The sequence below is a fragment of the Manacus candei genome, unplaced genomic scaffold (assembly GCF_025592945.1).
Source record: "Manacus candei isolate 608988 ecotype Guabito, Panama unplaced genomic scaffold, ASM2559294v1 h1tg000005l, whole genome shotgun sequence".
NCBI classification, from domain to species: domain Eukaryota; kingdom Metazoa; phylum Chordata; class Aves; order Passeriformes; family Pipridae; genus Manacus; species Manacus candei.
This window is the reverse complement of record NW_026138053.1, coordinates 26226703-26248683: the sequence shown is the minus strand read 5'-3', so window position 1 is coordinate 26248683 and position 21981 is coordinate 26226703. Positions and strand designations below refer to the sequence as shown.

Here is a 21981-nt window from a genome sequence, read left to right as displayed (position 1 = left end):
TTCATCACTATTTTCTGGAACCCCACGTACCCCATGATACCCAGGGCTCTTCTAAATAAGCTCACATTGACCTATTTGGGGCCACTGGGCATTCCTGAAACAGGGAAAGCCCAGAGTTGTCAGGAATCCCAGAGCCTCATTGGTTTTCACCACTTGCAGCCTGGATCTTACCTCAAAGGTCATCCTGGAGACAGCATCCTGCTCTGAGCGGAAGACTCCTTGCCGCTTTCCCCTGCGGTCCATGTTCGACTGCTGGGCCACCACCCTGTTGTCAGCCATGCCATAGGAAGAGTCCCAGTAATATTCTGGCACCTTGACTTCTGAGGGGTTCTGATTATATGGCTCCATTGGGAAAGGCTTCATTTTTTTCTCCAGAGGTTGCTGTTGCATCACAGGAGGTTGCAATGACTGTTCAAATAATTTGAGAGGGTCCTGGGCCTGCAGGTAATAGGGCTGCTTTACAGGCATGATCTTCCCCAGGGAGCCTTGGACTTGGGGGGGATTCCAGAGCTGCTTCGATGAGTCTGTCTGCGGATACTGAGGCAGAGACACAGGATTTCACCAGCAGGGAAGAACAATTAATGTTACCTGAATGCCTAACTCCATCCAAACTGTCAGCCTGGCTCATGTGTGACAGCAAATAAGAATGATTGTGCAATGTCTGCATTATTCATCTAATATTCTCTAGTCCAGCTTTAAACCAATAGCCAAGTACAATCCTTACTCCAATCCAGTCCCTGATAAACTAAAACCTATAAAGCAAACCTTTATTGAGGTATGAGCTGCCCAGAACACCAGGAGGGTCTCACCATCGAGTGCAGACATGCCAGAAGGGAGATTTTTCTCCAGTACAAAGCAAGTATAAATCTAAGAGCTGTGAGGGAACTGGCAGTGCACCATTAGCCAAAAGAAGAGTATGAGTGAAAGTTCACACACGAGAAAACTAGAAAGGCCTGGGACAGAAATACCTGATCAGAAATATCACCTTCATCCCTTGCCTATAAACACAGAAAAAGGGTTACAGAAAACACATTCCCACTCCAGTGCGTACCTTCCTCTCAGCTCCAGCATCACACAGTCATACCCACCAAACTTCCGCTCCTTTTCAAATTTCCCCAGAAGTTCACAATCAAAAAATTCTTTAACCACAATTTTGAAAGGTAATCCAGGAACACAAGTCTTGAAAGCTGTCATTTGTTTTTAAACAAAGCTTAGCACATAGCACAGGTCAAGTTTACCTGCTGGAATCCGGAGTGGTGGGGTGGGCTCTTCCCCAGGCCCTGCACAGCTTTTGTGGGGGACTGTTGCTGCTGCTGCTGCTGGGCCAGAGCTTGGACCTGTAACTGGCTTGCGGACTGTGCTGTTGCCTGAGCTGGTAAAGATGAGAGGGGTTGCTGGGAAGGAGGTGGTGTTTGCTGAGGTCCCTGGGTCATTGGCCCTGGTCCAGAGGGCCGTTGCTGGCTGTAAGGAATGTGGGACTGTTTCCCACCTTGCACCTGGTTTCCTGCAGGTGAGTGAGCTGTGGGCTGGAGGAAGGTTCCTGGGACAGAAACGCCACCCGGGAAGGTGTACCCTGTGCTCATGGAGAAAGCCACAGGAGGGGGGACGACATAGGTTGGAGGTGGAAATCCTGCAAGAGATGAAAATGCACCTTTAATTGCAATTTGGCAGAGCAGAGAGCTCCCTCCAGAAAACATTTAGTGGGGTTTTTCTTCCTGTGCTGTTCATTTAGACTATGAGGAAAGGAGGCACCAGTCTGCGGACATGCACTGTAATGTCCTTCCTCACCTTTGCATGTACATGGCTGTGATCACACAGGGATTCAGAGTTCTGGAGTTTTCTTGCAATATTCCAGGCACTGATAACAGTCAGCCAGGGAAGTGCCTCAGAGAATCATGTTTCCCCTCCTCCCTTGCCTCCATCTCCCAGCTCTTTCTTTCCCCCCACCACCTTTTTCTTCACCAGTCTGGGGGTTTTGATGCATTATCTCCAAAGTTCCCTCACCGTCAAACACATTTTCAGGGACTAAACTTCTGCAGGAATAAATAGAAGCAATCAATAAAATAAGTCTACTGCCTCCTCCCAGAGGATCACCAGTCTCTGGATTAATTTAGATAGAGACAGATGGTAAGCAAACAAATCCTCATATCCGCAAGATCAATTCCTTCCCTGTAGTTCACACTGAAAAGCCAGGTTTGGAAGGTAAGCTTTAATTTTGTGTTCTCACAAGCCAGACTTTATGCTGACTTTGGGACAGGGAAGATGTCCCTCTATCTTATATTGAGGAACTCCACACAACAGCTTGCAGGGAAGATGCAGCTTCCAGCTATTCCACAAGCAAACATGGACAGCAAGGTATGACAGGAACACTCCACAACAAAATGGGAACATGCACTGCAGCAACAGCAGCAAATAAGACCACACAAATTACAGCTTGAAACATGAGCATCAGTACAAAAGAAACTGAGCTATAAAGAAAGCTGTGTAACTGATCTTTTGTAATGGAGTCCTGAGCACAGGGAATGCTTCCTCCTGAGCAGAAGCCTTTGTCATGTTTTGACAGGAAAAGCCTTCCATGAACTTTTTTGATCTCACATCCACTAACCAAGAAAGGACATGGCAGATTTCATGACAGACCTCGATTCCAAAGCATAAACAATCTTATTTATCTTGTTTCAATTCTGATATGCTCATTTCTTACTACTTGTTAAGATTTCCAACATAAAAATCCACATCATTAACAGAGCCCCTACCTTCAGAGGCTCCAACAACCACTATTGCAGGAATTTTCTTTGCAGTCAATAAATCACACTCCAAAAGAACAATGCAAATTACCTGGTCGGCTAGGAAGGGGAGGGAAGGCTCCTGGGTGATGAATGGGGATGAACTGGGAACTGCTGGCCTGACTTGGAGTCTGAGTTACAGGTGTTTTCCTGGCTTCGGACACCGGAGTCTTCCTCATCTCCGTCTGGGATTTTACCTGATGCAAAAGAAAGTATGAAGAAATTAGATCACTTTTCCTGTAATTATCCATATTATGTCAAGCCAAAAAAAAACTCTCGGATTGTCTGAGGGATCATCTTTTCCCTAACTGGGAGGGGTTTGGAACACAGGAACCCTCCTTACTGACCCCAGGCAAGTTACCCTGCGTGTCCTCAGGCACTCCTTGCCTCACAAAAGCACTCTAAGGGTATCTACTCAGAAGATGCAACAGGTTCTTTCTCTAGCAAGAGAACGGGAAGCAGACATAATAATCCTCAAACCATCCAAAGAACCTACCATGCTGCTCACCTGCAGTGTTTAAAAACAAAAGTGCAGATGCTATTATGCTTCTCCTAGGGCACTGCTTCAGCCTAACTCATGCCACTTACCTGCAGCACCTTAAAAAACAAACAAACACTGCCACGTTCTTCCTAGGGAGTTCTCTCAGCCTAATGAAATTATTTTGACCCAGAGCATACAAGACAAACAGCAGAAGTGTCCAGTTTACTGCGTAACTGCTGGGTGTTCTGTTGAAAGAGCTGCACCAGGTTAAAGGCAGAGAGAAGAATGTAATGTAATGTTTACCTGATTCTGAGTCTGCTGCAGTCTGGGTCTTCCTGGAGAGGAAGACAGAGGGGAAGACTACTTTCCCTTTCTGTTCAGCTCAGCAGAACTGCCTGGAATGCAAGATGGAGCAGGCAGGAAAAAGACAGCAAGCAAGGAACCCGGGCAATACAGAAAGGGCCCAGGAACAGACCTGACACCAAGCCTCAAAGGTGAGTGAAAAAAAGGGCTGTATCAGGGGCCAAATTAAAAAAATCCAAACCAAACAAACCAAAACTGTAGGGTTTATTTCAACATTTAGTGCTACTGAGTGGAGAGGAGTTACAGGGTATTTTTTTTTCTGTCAAAATACAATAGTAAAGGGGTAGATGCATTCAAATGTTTTCTTAAATTCTTTTTCAAATTGAATCTCCCCCTTTAGAAATTGTGGGAGTGCAGGGTTCTTTCCGTGCTTGTAAAACTCGAAGGTCTGGGTGAATTTTTGATCTCCCACTAGAAAAAGTCCAGAGGGAACTCCATGTCAAGGTTCTGGCTGATGCTAAACACCACAAACAATGCAGCCCTTGCTCGTGCCACATCCTGACACCTTCACTGTCCATCACATTCTGTACATTCAACTTACATTGTGCTGCCCCTTTTTTCTCCACAATAAGTGAAACATTTTTATAATCATACCAAGAGCTTTGTATTCTTTTACAGAACATTGGAGAATTCAAAGATGCTCTTACTGCCACGGGATTTCAAAACAGGGAGTTCTAGTCCATCAGAAACTCAAAGGTGCTATAACAAATTTCCAAGGGATGGTTTCCAAAAGGCTCTCTGATTTACAGTTAACTTTATAAATCTAAATACCTAAAATTAATTAATCAAGACAGACAAATTCCAGATGCTTCCTTGCTTCTACTTGATCTCACCTCAAAAGTGTCAATGCTACCAAATATTTAGTCCCACAGTGGTCCTAAGTGTTCCTACACAGTGCTTGAGAGGTACCATTTCATCACAGTGACCTCTGAAGAGTATGTTACATCCTGAGTGAGCCTGCATTAAACCTTCCTTGGCACCCAACATTTTCCCTACAGAGTACAGATTCAACCTATGTCACATCCCGCCTGAGCGTGCAAGTTTTCCACTTATCTGCAAAGCAGAACTGATTTGTTCTGTGTAACATTCTTCACATTTTTGCTAAGTAGGAGCTGCAGCATTTTCAGCAATTAAGCTTTTGAATGCAATGAACTAGGGAGGAGATAAAGCCTGGTATTTCCAGGAAGGCCAAAGCAGAGCACTAAGAGTCCACTAACTGGTACAAAAACCTACACTCGTTTCTCAGGGTGAGGGGAAGGACTGGAGAAATAAGTCCACAAGCTACATAAAATAAAAGGCACTTACTTGGATTAGTTTTCATAAATACAGCTGATGGAACTAAAAAGTCAAAATTAATTTCTACTGAAGAAGAGAAGAAGGATGACCAAGCACATCAGAGCAGATTCTGCTACTGTTGGGTTTCAAATAAGTTCTTCCTGGGTTTGTTGTCTCTTAAGACTAAGACAAGCAAATTTCTGATAAATAAGTTATCTTTCCTATGTAAAAAGTTACATATATTTCTCAGATCTGGTGGGTTTTTATCAGCCTCAAGTCCTTATTTAGCAAGACAGGGGCACAAAAACTAAAACTGGGAGTTATGCTCAGGCCTGCAACCACATTCCAGACATGTTTGACAAATAAATAAGAAACTTGCTACTCTAACTCACCTGTGTTGGTTTTCAGATACCAGAGTCGCATTCAGCGAGTCACAAACAATTCCCACACGGTTTCTGTAGCCTTTACAGTAACACTTTGCCCTCCCTGATAGGACCCTCTGCAAAACCAACTGAATAATGCTGCCAGTTCAGACCTTCCATTTCATATCCATGATGTTTAACAGCAAATAATCAGGAGAACAAGAAGAATGATCCAAGAGACCTAACACCGCAAGCTAGAAAGACTAAAAGAGATGGTCTGTCTAGCCTAGGGAAAACAAGACCTCAGTTACACAGGACTTCAGAGAAGTTGCAAAGAGTTATTCTGCAGACCTGTCCTGGGCAGTAGTAATGGGCTTACACACAGGTAAGGGAGATAAAGTGCATTAGGAAATAATTTCCACTTGCAAGAACACTGAAGAACTGACACAGTTTCTCTAGGGTCTAGGGTATTAGAGTCTCCATTACTATCATTAAATGGTCCCAGTCATCACTGGGGGAATGACTGAGATTGGCCAGGTACAGATCAGATCAGCCTGAGACTCTCCACTCTTATTTACTACAACTCAGTGGAAGTCAGATCAGTAAATTCATTGTTTACTTGACAGATTTTGCACATAATGCTCACAGAAATAGAGAAAAAAGCATGCCCCTAAAAAAATATAGCTGATAAAAGAGCAGCTGATGTGAAAATCAACAATTTTGAGCAAGTTCTTGAGCACAGATTTACAATTTAAGAGCAGCATGGCTCTCCTTACTTCTACAGAGACACCTGACTGCACCCACAGTACAGAGGATCTTACTCCTCATATCCTATTCGGTGCTTTTGTGACGTGTTCAGTTTGTTGGAAGTGCACAAGTCAACTGAACTGAAAATGCAGAGTACCCAGTTCCTTCTCAACAGACCACAGCATGGGTGAGGCATGACTGCAGCCTGGCCATGTGAACAGTCTTGGTGGTCTGAATAACTGGTGGAATGGGTAGAAGTCTGTTTTTTTCTTTTAAGACAGTTAACACAGCAAAATCACCTTTCATTGCTCCCTATCCTTTTCTCCCCCGAAATTGAGACAGGGAAAGGGTAGAGACCCAAAGATCACCAACACCTGGTCTTTGAGGTAGAAGTGCTTTATATTTTTGCGCATTAGCTTCATCAGCAGTGCCCACAGTGAGACCTCAGCTCTAGCATACAGAGGCACAGCTCTACCACAAGCAGTGCCTTCCCTGACACACTCGTGGTACCTCCTCAGACACAGTATCCCTTTGAGCTAAAGGCTTACCTGAACTGCCACGTTCTGCTTTCCCGCTTCCTGCATCTTATCCAAGCCGCATTTCTTGGTCTCATTCTTCCTTTTATTGTTGTCCTTCTTCCCATCGTTCTTAGTGGTCACTATTCCTTTGCTAAAGTCCCGCCTTTCCCTCGCTACGTCTTTCGGGGGATAGATGCGCCCTTGCTCCCTGTTCAGCTCCCGGGGCTTGATGTTCTCTTTGAACGTGACCATTGGCTTTTCTCCTGCATCACAGTTGTTGCTCAGGCTTCTGCCAGAGGCCAGAACTGACTTGAGTCCAGGGCTCCCATCGGCACACAGTGGCTCTGCCATGGATGTCTCCTGCAAGGCGAGACTCTCTTTGGCTTCACTAGGGTCCTCCAGTAACAGCTCTGGGATTTCTGTCACGAACAACAGCTTTCCTACCTCGTTTTCACACTGAATCAACCTGAAGAAGAACGCAATTGAAAAGCAAGTACAATTAACTACATTACTTATCACAACCAGTCTATGAAGCAATGGCACGTAGACCCACAGAACATGCTGTTAGCGCTGTCAGCATCTTGTACTCACAGTACAGGTAATCGTTGTGTTGAACAGAAAGAAAAATAACATTGAGCTCTAGCCCCTGTGTTACCTCAGCTCATGGCAGCAGGGAAATACAGCAGGTATTTCACTTACCTCGGCTGATTATCAGCGATCCATTTGCCTGTGAAGATCAGGCGCTGCTGCCGTATCCGACGTTGCTGCCCTTCTTTATCTCCTGTAATTGCCTGGTGGCCTTTGGAAAAATCCAAGTTCCTAGTATTGACACAAGAGAGGAAATATTAATTACACAATTACCCTCTGCAACATCATATTTCTTTAGAAATACAACATGCCAGCATTACTCTATTAAAAGCTGTAAACTTTCATAAGGAGTTATTCAAAACATGACTGTTAAGAGACATCTGATTTACAGATGTAATTTTCTTCTGGTAAGATTCATCTACATATTAAGAAGGTTTGGTGGGGTTTTTTAAATAACAAAAGGCCAAAAGCTCATCCGTGTGATAATCAAAATCAGAAAAATAATAGTTGAGTGAATATATCTAATATTTAGTCAGCATTTGCGGATGATGTTAAGTACAGGAATGCAGTTAAAAACAGAGTAAAAACCAGCAAAAGAAAATCACATCAAGCAGGTTTCATGCAAAAGCATTTCTTTTCTCACTTCTTAAATTTTTCTCTTTCCATTTATAAGTCTGAAGACTACACAGTAAAACCAAAAAAAAGTCATAAGCATTACTATAAACTCAAGATTTTCATAGAGTTTTGCTACATTGTCCATTACATTCGTTTTGAAGAGACCTACATCAATCCATACAGCAGTAAATATTCATAAATAAGATATTGCAGGGAACAGGTCAATGTCTGTCAAAGTCATGACATCAGCAAGAGTACAGGATCCTTCAGCTGTTACCCACCTGAACGAAGGCCTCAGAGCCAGGAATCCTTGCAACTCAAATTCTTCTGGAAGGGGGGTTGCTAGCAAACAGACATTAAATAATGTAAGGAAAGCATGAAAGCACTGAGCACAGTATCATAAGCAGATACCTCAGCATGGTCACTACACATCCTACAGCCTTCTATTAACTGGTCCACCCTGTGACCTGAGGAGCTCAGGAATGATAAAGCAGAGCAAGTCTGCTCAGCACAAGAAAGCAGCATTTGCAAAGTATGCACATGCACTAATACTAGAAGACTACTTCCTTCCTTATTTGCTCTTCAACTGCAATTCTCCCCACCATCACGAAAAACCTGCATCGTTCTCAGTTCTTTCCAGCACAGACTAGAAGTGTCCTTACCATTATTACTGGATAGATCTTCTTCATGAGGCTGGAAGCTGTTTAGAAGAGAGATCAGCCAGGGCCATATGCTGTAAATTAGAAACCAGACAAACCATAAGTGAAAATGGCAAAACATGGGATGTGTTCACTTTACCAAGGAAACACTGAACTCCATTACACAGTCACAGCTTCCATTAATCCTCTGATTCCCAAGAAAAGGTAAAGTTTCTCTCAAGTGGCAGGAAAAAGACCACCTTCTTGAAAAAATTACTATTTTTTAAAAGCCAATCTAAGTTCCCAAGTGCTCTGTGATACTGTAGCACTGGAGCAGTTACCACAAAGGCAAGACGCTCTAGGTAAGGGTTGCACTGAGTAAAACCATTAACCTAGAGGTGAACTGGCAGTCCCCTGCCTTGTCCTGCAATACCAGTACAAGCAATGACTGGAAATTCTTCCCAAAGGCCCTGAAGCAAATAATTTTCAAATCACACTGATCACTGCATAGGTGGTTAACATTTAACTGCCACCAACAGGCTGCTTGCTCCAGTTTTTCAAAAGATGCCACCCGAAAGCCCAAGTATCCTTCTGCTTTAGTGATGGGCACCATGGAGGCAACAAAGAACTATTTAGGATGTTTTGAACTATTTAAGCCTAAATTTATGAGATTAGTGGCAGAAGTGAAAAATCAGAGCAACAGTCCAGAACAGAAATGCCTGCACTGACATTTAAGGACCCTCTCTACTAAATTCAATTTAATTTCTGGGTGATGAACCAGAAAAACTGGATTCCAGCACTGCCCAAGAGATGGCTTAGTACATGAAATTAAGCCAAGTATTCTGCTGCCACTTCCCTATAATCGGAGAAACCATTACAATAGATTAGACTACAGGAATACTCAGTAGTTATGCTCAAATCAGACATTATAAGCTAGACTGATTTAAAAAAAAGACAAAAGTTATGTGCAAACCTAAAGCAAATTAAAGCACTGAATTTGCTCCTTTAACCCACAAGTCTCATGTTTTGCTTTATGAACTCTTTAGCACATATACTTTCTATGATTTTAATGTCTGTAATAATGAGTCATATGATCACTTTTCCTGTGACTAATCTGTGGATCACCAGTAATTATGAATTCATGCAATCAAAGGTATCAAAAGAAAGATTAACACTCACTACCGTCTTTCATCAACCACTGCCTCCTGGAAAACACTGGGTCTAAGTTTCAGCCAGTCCATGGAAACCTTCACAGCTGGAAGAGGATATGCAGCCCCAGAGTCCTCCTGGTAGTCATTTTGTAAAGGACACTTGCACAGAACTCCAAGAAAGGACACTACAAACAGAGTAAAGGGAAAAAACAGAACAAATTCCACAATGTGGGAATGACGTGCTAAAGTTGAACATCATCTAATAAAACACATCCCCCTGTTTTTAAGAGCTAGTTATTTAGAACAAAAAACCTCAATTACTTCATCTCAAACAATTCACCAACAAATCAGAAGATATTTTTTTAAATACTTTTCTACCACGAAACAGAACCTTGGTGGTTTGTGTCCCTTTAAGTGTCACGGCAAACCATTTTGCTAAGTTAAAAAAATAGGGTGAGATGAGCCCAGTGCACAATTATTCACTCACCTATTTATTAGAAATTATCAACTCAACTACCTACCTGCATTTTATCCATTTTCCCAAGTTAACAGGCACACAAATGCACTGGAGCGGTCTCTGCAGGCAGGCACCCAGCCCAGACCCCTTAGGGCATAAGAGCTGAGAAACAGTAACCACACCAGTGTGACCCTGGTGTTTTCAGAATCAACTCTAGGTTGGAATCTGAAGAAATCCAGCTCTTCAGAAATTTAGGTGTTGACAAACAAGGCCAAGCTGATCACGGATTGGATCAGATTAGCCACATAATGCTTATTTTCTTAGAGTCTAAAATGCTCCGCACTCCCACTTATCTCCTAGTCAATATTATCATAGGCACAAAAGCAGTTGAAGTCTTAGTTGACTCAGCTTCTAGTTCAGCCCTGTGGAATCAGGACCAGCTCCATTCCAACTTCAACTGCATTGCAGCCAACTGGGGAGCAGCCCCCCAGGAGTGGTACTACCCACTGCCAAGTTGGATCCAGCTTTGCACCCAAGTTAAAATGTTCTTTCAGAACAAGGGAAACGATGCAGAGTTCTGTAAAACTGCAGAGTACATCCAGGGCTCAGAAATCCAGTGTTAGTCAGCACTGCTGACATAAATGACCCTGTGCAACCATCTTCTCTCTAAATTTTCTCCCTAATGTCTATTCTCAGCACTTACCTCACATAACCATTAAGCTGGATACTGACAGGAAATTACTAATGGATTCCATGTAAAAACCAAAGAGAACTACAAAAATCAATTAGCCTGCACACTCACTGAAGAGAGCCAGGAGCTGTGTCCAGCAGAGCTGCTCATCCTGGCTGTAGCTGTGCTGCTCCGTTTCGTTGCTGAAGTCTCGCAGGTGATGCAGTTGGAACAGGTTGATAACAGTGATGTGGACTAACTGCTGAGAATTGAAGGCCTTCTGGAACAACAACCTCTGCAGCAAAGACACACGGGGGGTGTATTTTTAGATGGCAAAGCACACACACTTGAAAGGATTAGTAGTTGTTACTTCACTGCTTGACTAATGCTTCTGCCTTAAGGCAACACTCATTCTGGATTTTATTTTCAGGTCGTCCCTACTGGCACAGCACTGGGCTTCCCAGCAGGACTTGGGAAGGTGCCTACTGTTAAGCCCAAGGATTTTGCTTGTACACCAGCTCAGATGCTCAACAAATCAACATCCCCTTGGTTACTGTTCTCTTTCAGAGCAAGTGCAACTTGAACGTGCAGTGACAGCACTGCAGCAGATCCACTGGGTTTGTCAGCCTTTCAAAGAAACAGCACAGATGATGACATTTAAAAAAAACACCCCAGGAAAATTTAACTACTGGGTGGTTATGTATTAAAAAACTAATTCCACATCTGACTCCATGGGTCATGGAATGCCTTGGCGGACTGAAACAGCACGAGCTATTTACAAATGCCTTTCTGTAACTGTGCTGGAAAGTCACCTTTCTCAGGACAGAAAAAGAAACTTTAATGCTTTTTGGGGAAAAAAACAGAGATATCCTAAAACCCAACCAACTTATCTGTAACTGCTCTCCTCAGAGTTAAAATCAGCCACAAAGTTAAACTGATCTCTCACCATACAGTCAACTTCACATCCACATTCAACCCACCGAATCCACAAGAGTTGCTCTCTAGGAAATTAAGCCTTATATTGCATAATATAAACAAAAAAGTAATCTAAGCACAAAGCAGGGCTCAATTAGCTCTGTTTTAACACCCTAACTCAGTCCAGAAAACTAAGACTGTTCCACATGCCTGAGCAATGCTCATATTTATTGATCATAAGCACTGTGGAAAAAGCAGTACTTGTTCAACAGCCAACATCACACACAGAAATACACAATTATTTAATTTTGAAACAACATTAACAGCCCACATTCAAAGCTAATACAATTCACAGCTAGTTCTGTGGTTTTTTAAATTTTTTTTAAAGACAGTTTGGACCTAGCTGTAGCAGCCCAATTCAAGGCAAAAAATGTAAAAAGACACTGTAAAGAACATTTGTAAGTTTTTCTATTGCTAAGACCATCTTCTCCTTAATTTTAAAAAGCAGCCACTGCTGTGTTGAACAAATCCACACTCCCTGCTCCTTTTCCACCAATTAAGAAGCTGAGGCAGAGCAGGCTCCAAAAGGCACCTAACACTACAACACCCTCTTTGAAAATGTATTACCTTGTACAAATACCTTACAAAATACTTGTTGTTTCAGCCTTTGCTGTATTGTCCAATCTAATGAGCTGGAACTCATGGAGCTTCCAGAGGAAGCTGAATAGTTCACATCTACACACAAATTAAGGTCTCACTGAGACAATTTTAAGAGGCAAACAGGAGAGACAAGTTGCCCGAGACAGATTAAAAGCAGCACTATTAACTAGGGGAAGTGAATGAATGCCATTCAAAAAACGAAGCTCTCAAAATTCCTCAGGCCAAGACTGAGCCAAGACTTCCCAGATGAATCAAGTGCTTTCACAGGTATCCATGAATCACCCAGGTTAAAGAGCAGAGAATCAACAGTGGTCACTGATTTCTCCTGTATCTCCACCAATAAAAGACCACACGTCAAATGGGAAAAATCCCTGCTCTTGGCATAAGTTATCAGAACTACCCAGTGGTAGCTGCAATGCAAACTTTCCCTAACTGGTTACTTGAGCTTCCTGTATTTTAGCATGTGAAAGAGTTATTATTGGACTGTAATTTCAGAACTCAGCTGCTAAAAATATTCTCCTCAATATACTAATTAATATGTTGTTAAAACTAACCTTGAACTGTTCTTCCAGCTTTTCTCGAAGAGGGCTCAGCTTCTCCAAGCTCTTACTCAGATACACATGGCCATGGAATTTAATAAATGCCTTGATGAAGTCAGACACGCTCCATCGAGTCTTCACCTCATCACGACTACATTTAGAACATAAATACCCAACTTCAGTCTTTGGAGTTACACACAGCTGCACATAACATTACAGAATTATTTCAAAATAAAGGAGGAAAGTCCATGAAAAGCTACTTTGTCGTGCTGGCACAATATGCTTATTTCCTGCATTCACTAATCACAGCCAGGAGCATCACAAACTATTCTTTGTTCCACACTTGTGTGAGGATGCTCTGATTGGACAGGGGATGGAGAGCTTCTGTGTCTACTACCAAAAGTTAATAACTTCTGGCAAGGGAGGTACAGTTGGAAAAAGTCTCTTCCATCTTATCTGAGTGGAAGGAATTCATCCTTAGTCTTACCTCTCCAGTGCTTTAGAAAGTGCTTTTTGTAGGTTAGTGGAGGCAGCTGGGAAAGGAAACTTCACAGCAATGCTTCTGCAGTAGTAGAAAATTGTGGTCAAGTGGTCTCCTTTGGAGGAAGCTAGGATAGCCAACTGATTATAAGGCTGACCTGAGGGAGAAAGAGACAAGTTGTCATGGAGTGAAGCGTGCTCGATGTCAGAGTAAGTGTGGCCACTTGAAAAGGGAGCATAGTCCTCAGTTCTCCAAGAGACAAGGCTCAGATCCATCTAAGGATGCTTCTACTGCAGCCTTGTATCTGCAATGAAAAATCTGTAAATGAAAAAGCTTCTAAATTTGTGGTGCAGTAGCTGTTTGGTTTTCCTGGTTTGTTTGGGTTTTTTTGGAGGGAGAAAGATTGGTTGCGGAAATTTCTGTTTGGTTTTGTTTGTTTGTTTGTTTCTGTGATTTGAGTTTGTTTGGGGGTTTTGTCTAAATAAGAAAATACTGTTGAAACCCAGCTTATTTATTCATCTCCATCTATTTGGAAAAAATCTTGCCCAGTTTTACCTCATGAGGCAAATCTAACTGTCAACAGTTCACACTTTGTTGCCTAGAGAATAAAAGATTTCTATAGTTAGAATACAGAGAATTTTGCAGTTACAACACAACTGGCTAAAAAATTCAATTATTGGTTTCATCAGCCTGGCTCAAAAATGATTTATCCTTCTCTCACCATCCCTACATTTTGGGTCATTAAGCCAATAGCTGAAAAGCTAGATCCCTGAACTAAAGAATTCATTAACTTACATGAGCAACTTGAAAAATGCTATTTTAGCTACTAAACTTTATAAAATGGGCATGGGAATAAACAATAAAAGAAAAAAAAAGCAATGCCAGTGGTAGGCAAGTTTTCATTAATTGTCCTTTATAATGTATGCATGTAACACAGAACAGCAGCAGCAAAGCTGTGTATTACCTTCTTTGTTTCCAAAACTTCCCAAAAAGGAGACAAGTGACACAGATCATGCAAATAACCATTACCTAAATGATTTACTGGTGGGTCAGGCTTTGTTGCATGGTTGTTTGGAGAATTTGGGGAAGGAGATTTATATAAAAGTCCGGGTTTCCAACTGCCACACAGGAAAAGCTATACCCCAAACCCTTCTTTGGAATTATGAACTGAAAAGGTATCCCAGACTCACCATTGGAAGGGACAAGCTGAGCTGCATGTCTATAGTACGACTCTGCCTGGCTGGTCTGATTCCTATAGCGAGCTAAAAAAACAGCAAAAAAACCAAGTTGAGGCATAAAATCAAACTCTCCTGCACTTACTCTGATATAACCCAGTTTACCTGAAGAGCATTTTACTATTATTTTAGGAATAAATGTCAGAGGAACATACAATGACACCAAACAGCACCAGGATTTGAATCTTGAGGTGGTTGTTGAATTTTGAGGTAGTTGTTTTGCCTCAGACCCAGTGTTACAGCTTAGCAGTTCTTAACTACAAAGGTGTGACAGCACCACAGCCAGAGAGTTAGAAATGTTTTTCATCCCCATTCGCACAATCACCAACTAGATCTGCTTTTAGGTTGTTCCAAAAGCAGCTGCAGATTCCTGTGAAAAGAGAACTTTCTACAACACACAGTTCTACTCAAATCAAGAAAAAAATAAACCTGTTGTACTTAATCTAAAAAAGAAACCTGGTTTATGAGAGTCTGGATTTCTAACTGTTGCCCTTGTATCTAAGATGTTGATGTTCTGGAATGGAGAAGTGTGCTAGCCTGCTGCAACAAGCTTTTACAATAATTACTGCTTTCAACATTTCCCTGTGCCTACCAGCTAGAACATGACTAGAACACTACAAGACAGATTCTAGCAGATCACTAGAAAGCCAGTGGTTAACTGTGGCCATGTGTTAATGTGTTAACACACATTAGAAAACTCTAACAGCATTTCTTTCCAGCTCTTTCCCCTTTCAGCAACCACCAAAGGCACAATCATCAAGTGGCTACTAATTTGGAGCACACTTGCTCCAGCAGTTGGCCATGCTATGTGAAGATCCCTCTCAGGAGAGCTGAACACAGGTAGAACTCAACATCCCACCTCTTTTTCCCTCCCCAACTCACCAATATCTCCAAGGTGAACAAGGCAGTGCTGGCAGATGTAAGAGCAGGAGCTGGATTGTGGCTTCACTATGGCGCTGGTGTGCGTCTGTTTATTGCTAATGATTCCCAGCTGGGAAGACTTTACACGACACGGCAAGTCTACATTAAAAACTGTGCACAATTCCTGTAATAACTACAAAAACGGGTCGAGTTTAGTAGCAACTAGAGACAGTCACCAGAAAAGCATAGAAGCAAGTAACAAAACTAACAGAGCATCACTTGGAGGCACAGATTAGCTAAACAGCGTAAACAAGTGAGACTTCAAATTACATTTTCCATATGGAAATCATTGAGCTCCATAGTACAGTAGTCTGCCCAGAACTGGGAAGAGAAGAAAGAGTTGTCCATCCCAAACCAGTAAGCAACTCAGTCCTCGTGATATTTAAACCACCAAGGACGGAGATGGGCTATGAGAGGTCTACAAATCTTGTTGGGTTTTGTGGTTTTATCATTTTTTTTTGTTTTGATTGTTTTTAAGTTGGGCACTCAAGAGGAACACCGTGGGTTTTATACCTTGATGAAGTGACACTATTCTTCAAAAATAATAGAAAAGAATGTCCCTCAACCCCCAAATCAGCTTGTTCCAATGTAAGAAACAGCACTATCCCAACTTAAACTTTAGAGAGGAGCTGGAACAATACCAAATTTGTAAGCAATGAGGCAATAGGAACAGTTCAGTAGCTGAGCTGTCAGTAAATATTTGTGCTAAGTCAATAGTGAGACTCTTTCAAGGAACAAGATACCAGCTACTTGATCAAGTATCTCAAAAGCTGACTGAATGAAAACCTGAACTCTGCCCTTCCAATTAGTGCTTTTGAATTTTTTTTTAATGGACTCCAGCAAATACTCTGGAAAGAAACAGTAATGAGGGAGTGATGAAAGTGTTTGTTCTGCTGAGTTATAGGGTTAAAAATGCAGGTAAGAAGTGACAGACTTTCTCCCAGCTGGGAACATGCTCAGTCTCCAAATAAAACAGCCCTGCAGCAGGGTTCCACTTCCAGATAAAGGCACAGGGAAAGCCCAGAGATGCACACTCTGTCAGCAGCTAAACACACTACGTGATGCTTTTGCTTGCTGCAGAGAGAGGTTTGTGTTACACCTCCCTCCCTCTTTTGCTCTGTCTTTTACACAGTAGACAAAAATCCCTGATGAAGAGGGATCTCATAGATGAAAGCTGGATAAAAAAGAGAAACTTGACATCTTCCAACATGCTGAATTAACTCATGCTCTCTTTCAAAGATGTCGTTTACGCAGGTCTCTCAGCTGGAGAGCAGATATCTCGGCTGAGCCGAGTCTTCAGACTAAAAACGGGATGATGAACATCACAGCAAACAGAGAAAAAAAAGCCAGTCTATGGTGTCAAACTTAAGAAGAGCAAAATTCCCTGATCCACTGCTGGGAAGAACAAGGCTTTTGCAAGACAAATGGTGGAGATGGTAGAAAACCCTTAGCAAACATGCCACAGGCTGTCAAATAAGCAGCTTTCAAGAAACAATACTGAAGGGGAAAAAGGGTAACCACGAGGATTCTGTAAAAACACATGGGGTGGCCTTGCAGATGTCTGGAATCAAACTGGGAATTAGTACAGTAAGAATGACCTATTGTGAGTGCTGTAACCTGAAGGCAGTGCAAACCAGCCGTGACAGAAAGTTTAGTCAGACCACCACCTGAAAGAGAGGATTCGGCAACCACAATGTTGCTGAAGCACACACCAAACGAGGGGGGAAAGGGAAAGAAAGGCAAATTATCTTTATTAAGGCCCTTATCACACACTGACTCTTATTCTCCATAATCTACAAGCTGTAATCTAACATTGGAAAGAGTGTGGGCAAAAATACGTAAGGAACAGGAATTGTATCCCTTTTGTGATTAACTGAAATTTTCACAAAATATACTTATCACAAGAGCACTCAACAATTGTTTTGCTTAAGGGGAAGAAAAGTTTCTAGAGTCAAAGTATGAAATTCTAAGTAAATGTTAACAAAAACATAGAATTAAGACTGAAGGCTTGTAAACTTGGGAGTCTTGATCAAAAAACCAGCAAGACATTACGTATTGTAAATGCTACATAATACTCTTAGGTACAACCACCCTACTTCAGTGTACAACTGTGGTGAGCACTAAGTCAGGTATTATTGAGAAAATAAAGTTGAATTTAAATATGTATGTAGCATGGACACGTTCTTAAAAAACTGCTCATCCTCAGTGTTAGGAGTTACAAGGAAGGGACACAAAAAACCATTAGGCCATCACACACATCCTGTGCATCTACATTTTCTGCACTTAGTTCTGTACTTGAGTAACTCAGTCCAAGAACAAACTGATTATCTTTGCTTATCCTTCACTATATAGGGAATGAAAGGAATGTCCCACAAATACATACACAGTAATGAGAAGCTGAATGGGAAGTTTTAGAGAAGTGGCAGAAAGAAAAGAACTAAGAGTACCAACGAAATCATCAGCTAACATGTTTGTTGGGCTTGGGCTTTTTTTAGTGTCATTGTTACTCGCAGACATTACAATTAAAAGACAAAATTCTGCACTCACTGCAGAGACCAGAGTAAAGGGCTTCGTGAAGGCCTGGAGAGCCAAGGAAGGCTGACCTCCTAATAGCTGGAGGATTCACATATAAAGAAGCTCAAGAAGGCAATAGATGCACAGTCAGAAAGCCAGAGACCAGAGCGAGGAAGGACTGTTCTACCCTTTCCTGCTGCTTTATGCTCACTCTGAGCAGTCACAGCACATTACAGTAAGAAACGGACCTTCGACCTTACCGAAACAGTGGGGTTTAGGTTTTAAATAAGGTTCTCTTAGAAGGGAACTTGAATTGTACCAAAACACCTAGCAGATGCACAGAAGTTCCAGTTCAAGACTACAGCTGATCAAAAGAAAGCACATGACCAGTTTTGCAGCCATGTCCTACTGAGAGCACCAGCTCAGTGAGGTGCACTGCTCGATCCTGTACAGCAATAGTTTCCTATGCTAAGGAAAAAGAACATGCCTTAGCCCCCTAAAACTGACCCTCCCACCCTTCCTCTACTTACTGCAACTCACCTGTGTGTAGAAGCCACTAGCTGCCTCTAGGAACAGAGAAAGGTTCGCCTGAACTTCGCTCCGATTTGGATTTGCTCTGTTTTTCGCCTGACCCTGTAGTGTCGTGATCTGATTTTTAAAGGCATGATTCCAACTGAAAACAAGAAAAACGTTTTTCCTTTTTAATTTGGAAGCATCTTACGTAGATGACATAAGCAACAGGAAAGAAGCGTTTAATTACATGGCATCAGACATGAAGAATATGCAAATTCAGGGAACATTCAAATGAGATACAATGTTAAATATGGAATAACCACCTCTCCTCACCTCTCACATCTATATCCTGATATATGTGTATATCCCTAACATATATATACATGTGTATATATACAAGTAACACTGTAACAGCAATAATATTTGCTTGTAATTGTTCTGGTTTAAGCAGCATAGAACTTACTCTCTAAAACAAGATGTGGGGTGTAGAGGTGAGGGTTAAAAAATCATTCAGTAACTGGAGGCATGGACAGGACAACTCAGCCAGCCTACTTATCTCACTTCTCTCAGTGCTGGAAAAACCACATGCTTCACTTAACTAAGCTTGTTACAACCCATGTCTGCATCTTAAATAACAGGGAATGGACTCAGGGCATGGAGGAAACCCAGCAGGATCTTTTCCTGATTCTTAAGGTGCCATGAGCACCCCACTAAGTTTTCCCCTGATATTCCTCCCTCTGCTCAGCAATACCTAAGAAGGCTTAAAATGAGAGTCTTGAGCAGCTACCCAACTCCTGTTAGACGTTGCTCAAAGCTCCAGGTGATTACACCAGGCAAACTTTCTTCTTTCTGGAAACTGCAGCCTTCAGCCCTTCCCTGACAGCACCACAGACTGATGTTCCTTAGCTCTCTCCCCTCCATCTGGCTCTTCAAAACCCACTTCTGCATGACTTGGCTGCTACTAAATTGCCAGAGGTAAAATACTAACCTACTGAATGCTCTTCACTGGCTCTGCAGTGCATTCTCACACAGCTCTCATTTTAAAGGAAATAAGACAACCATTTCACAGGATACACTCACTTTTTGGGAAGTCTCAGGGCTTCCTGCTCATCAGCCCAGATTACATATATATATACACAAAAATTTACTGAGGTACTTACAGGTCCTGCTCCACTTTTTTATCTAAAGCATATTCCAAATCGGTCACTAGCATTTTTTGATATAAGTCCTGTAGAGCCTGTCTGGACGTCCAGACTTCTGCTGGACCCAGCTTCGAATCTGAGCAACAAAGAAAAAAAAAAAGACACAACAGTTTTTGTAGCACTCAAATTTATGTTGTTACTTTGATTTTTCACTCACCTACCAAATGCAAGAACAGAGCTCAGTGTAAGACACAAAACCAAACACCTGCTTTTATCAGAGATTCATCAGAATAGTGAAATACAAGAACTACAGATGGGTTGGGGGCTGAGTGACCACTGATTAACTGATCAGTCTCCTACGACACCAGAACTAGATGCGAGCTAAGTCAGCAGCTGGTAAGTTAAAAACCAAAACAGACAGGAGTCATTAAGCTGCAGAACTCCTTGCCACTGGATGAATTTAGAAAAACTTCCAGCATAGCCTGAAAAAATTCACAGAAAATAAATCCATAGAGGGATGCAAAACAGGACAGTCCCTGGACACATGCTGTTGGTATTTAGGAGAACACTGTGGGCAAATATTCCTGCATGCCTGCCATTTCCTAACTCTCTGGTAACCATCTGCTTTCCATCAGGGAGGGTGAGTGTAGACACTGCTCCCTGCTATCTGGAGTTACAGAGTCCAATTTCCTGTGCCTTGGCAAATCACCTGGGCTGGGGCTGCAGGAGCACAGGGATGGGCCTCATCCCAGGGAAACCATCCAGATGTGTTAGGTGGAACTAGGTAGTTTTAATATTCCTGTGGGGACTACACATCAACCTGCTACATTCACTACACATGGCAAAGCACATCTGAGCAGAGGTTCATTAAGGGAACTGCTTGTACTGTGAAGCTGATGCCTTAATATAAACAACTTAAATCATAGCTTGTAGCATTTCGTAGTGTGTAGGGCTGTACTTTCACAACACGTGGGGTAATGCTCAGATCAGCACTTCCACCACCAAGGTTCCTCAAAACCACCCAGATCCTGGCTAATCCCAAGTACAGCAGTCCCTGTGCTAGTCCAGGCAGGAATCTCAGAGAGGAGCAGAGGCGTGACCTCCATCTCCAAATGTTTAGAACATCCAAAGTCAACTTTAAAAATACATTTTAGACACAGGCAAGAGGGGCACAATTGGTAAAATGCTATTTACTTACATAGAGAGGACAAGCCTTAATATAAAGTCGCACACTTTCCACAGAATTCTTAGGATAAGCATAAGGAACACAAAAGGAAAACAAAACCAGGAATCAAACAGAATCAAATAGATCAATTATATAATCAAGGCAATTACCTGTCATGTCAGCCTTCAGGACTTCTGCCTGCCTGTAAGAAAGCAATAAAACAATAAATTAGAAACTGACTGATCAAAATAATTGAATTATGCTAAAGCACATTCACGCAATGGCGGTCTGCTTTACAACCCACACTGCTCTGGTTCATCCCATGGATTTGAGCTACTGCTGCTCAACCGTGTGACTGCTCCTAGCTCATCCCATAAAGCACTGTTCACTTTTCCCTGCTTAAGCCTCTTTTCAAAAAACTACAACCTAAAAACCAGTTACATTATACTTTATATTTTAAGCTTTACGTGGCAGTAGCATCCTGCCAACATCAGTGATACCACTTACCTGACCTGGGAATTTGATATTAACTTTAAGTTGTCACATGTGAAATGCGGTAGCCAACGGTGAGAGCAAAGCAAACTCCCATCAGTGCCTGTCAGCACATTGGTAGAGCCCTCCTGCCTCTGTGCTGCACTAGTTTTCCTTAGTGAGAAGTGATAAAGACTATGGCTTCCCCAGTTACCTCTTCCTTGAACTGCTTCCCTAAAGTCATGCTTTGATCAGGTTTTCAAGTAAAAAAACCATACAGCACATACAGGAAAAAATGGCAACTACAGGTGACTCCTGCACCGAACATCCTCTGCAAATCCCCACTGCTGGTGCAAGCTGGCAAAAAGTTTCTCAAGCAAAGGAATGTTAGGATACAATCCTCAATAAATAAGTATTTAGGAATGGTCAATGTCTGGATGAAGCAGGCAATGGAGATGCTACAATTAATCACTGTGTCAGCAATACATAAAATTTCAAGGAGCAGCACTGCTGGCCTGTTTGAGCGACACGGAATTAACTCAGGGCTGGCAGAGGGGACACAAGGCTGGGTTTGGGTGGAACATATCCCTGTGCTTTTGCTGCATTCAAATGGTGGCACAGACGTGCAGAGTGCAATTTTCCCACACTAGATGTGGAATCCTCCTGGCACATTAAATGCTTGCTTCACCCGCCTCAGCAAAAAAACTAGATGAAAGCTGCACTGTGACTAACATCAATGTCAGGTGCCAGCTTGGGAAAGAACAGGGAACCAGGAGA

At 42.2% G+C, this 21981-nt stretch overlaps 1 protein-coding gene across 5 annotated transcripts in view; it reads right to left on the bottom strand.

The window, feature by feature from the left end:
* Window positions 1–21981, bottom strand: part of SMG7 (SMG7 nonsense mediated mRNA decay factor) — a 50526-nt gene that overhangs the window by 8874 nt on the left and 19671 nt on the right. For 3 of the 5 annotated variants that reach the window (XM_051793725.1, XM_051793760.1, XM_051793743.1), the window contains 16 exons: window positions 20904–20935; window positions 19587–19704; window positions 18454–18586; window positions 15361–15532; window positions 14434–14505; window positions 13250–13400; window positions 12778–12913; window positions 10781–10943; window positions 9550–9706; window positions 8395–8465; window positions 8014–8074; window positions 7229–7348; window positions 6560–6995; window positions 2836–2980; window positions 1239–1630; window positions 172–537 (listed from right to left, as the gene is read on the bottom strand). In XM_051793725.1, the coding sequence (XP_051649685.1) occupies window positions 172–537; window positions 1239–1630; window positions 2836–2980; window positions 6560–6995; window positions 7229–7348; window positions 8014–8074; window positions 8395–8465; window positions 9550–9706; window positions 10781–10943; window positions 12778–12913; window positions 13250–13400; window positions 14434–14505; window positions 15361–15532; window positions 18454–18586; window positions 19587–19704; window positions 20904–20935 (2725 nt within the window). The remainder of the gene's footprint in view (window positions 1–171; window positions 538–1238; window positions 1631–2835; window positions 2981–6559; window positions 6996–7228; window positions 7349–8013; window positions 8075–8394; window positions 8466–9549; window positions 9707–10780; window positions 10944–12777; window positions 12914–13249; window positions 13401–14433; window positions 14506–15360; window positions 15533–18453; window positions 18587–19586; window positions 19705–20903; window positions 20936–21981) is intronic. The other 2 variants (XM_051793752.1, XM_051793734.1) reach the window with 2 other exon arrangements.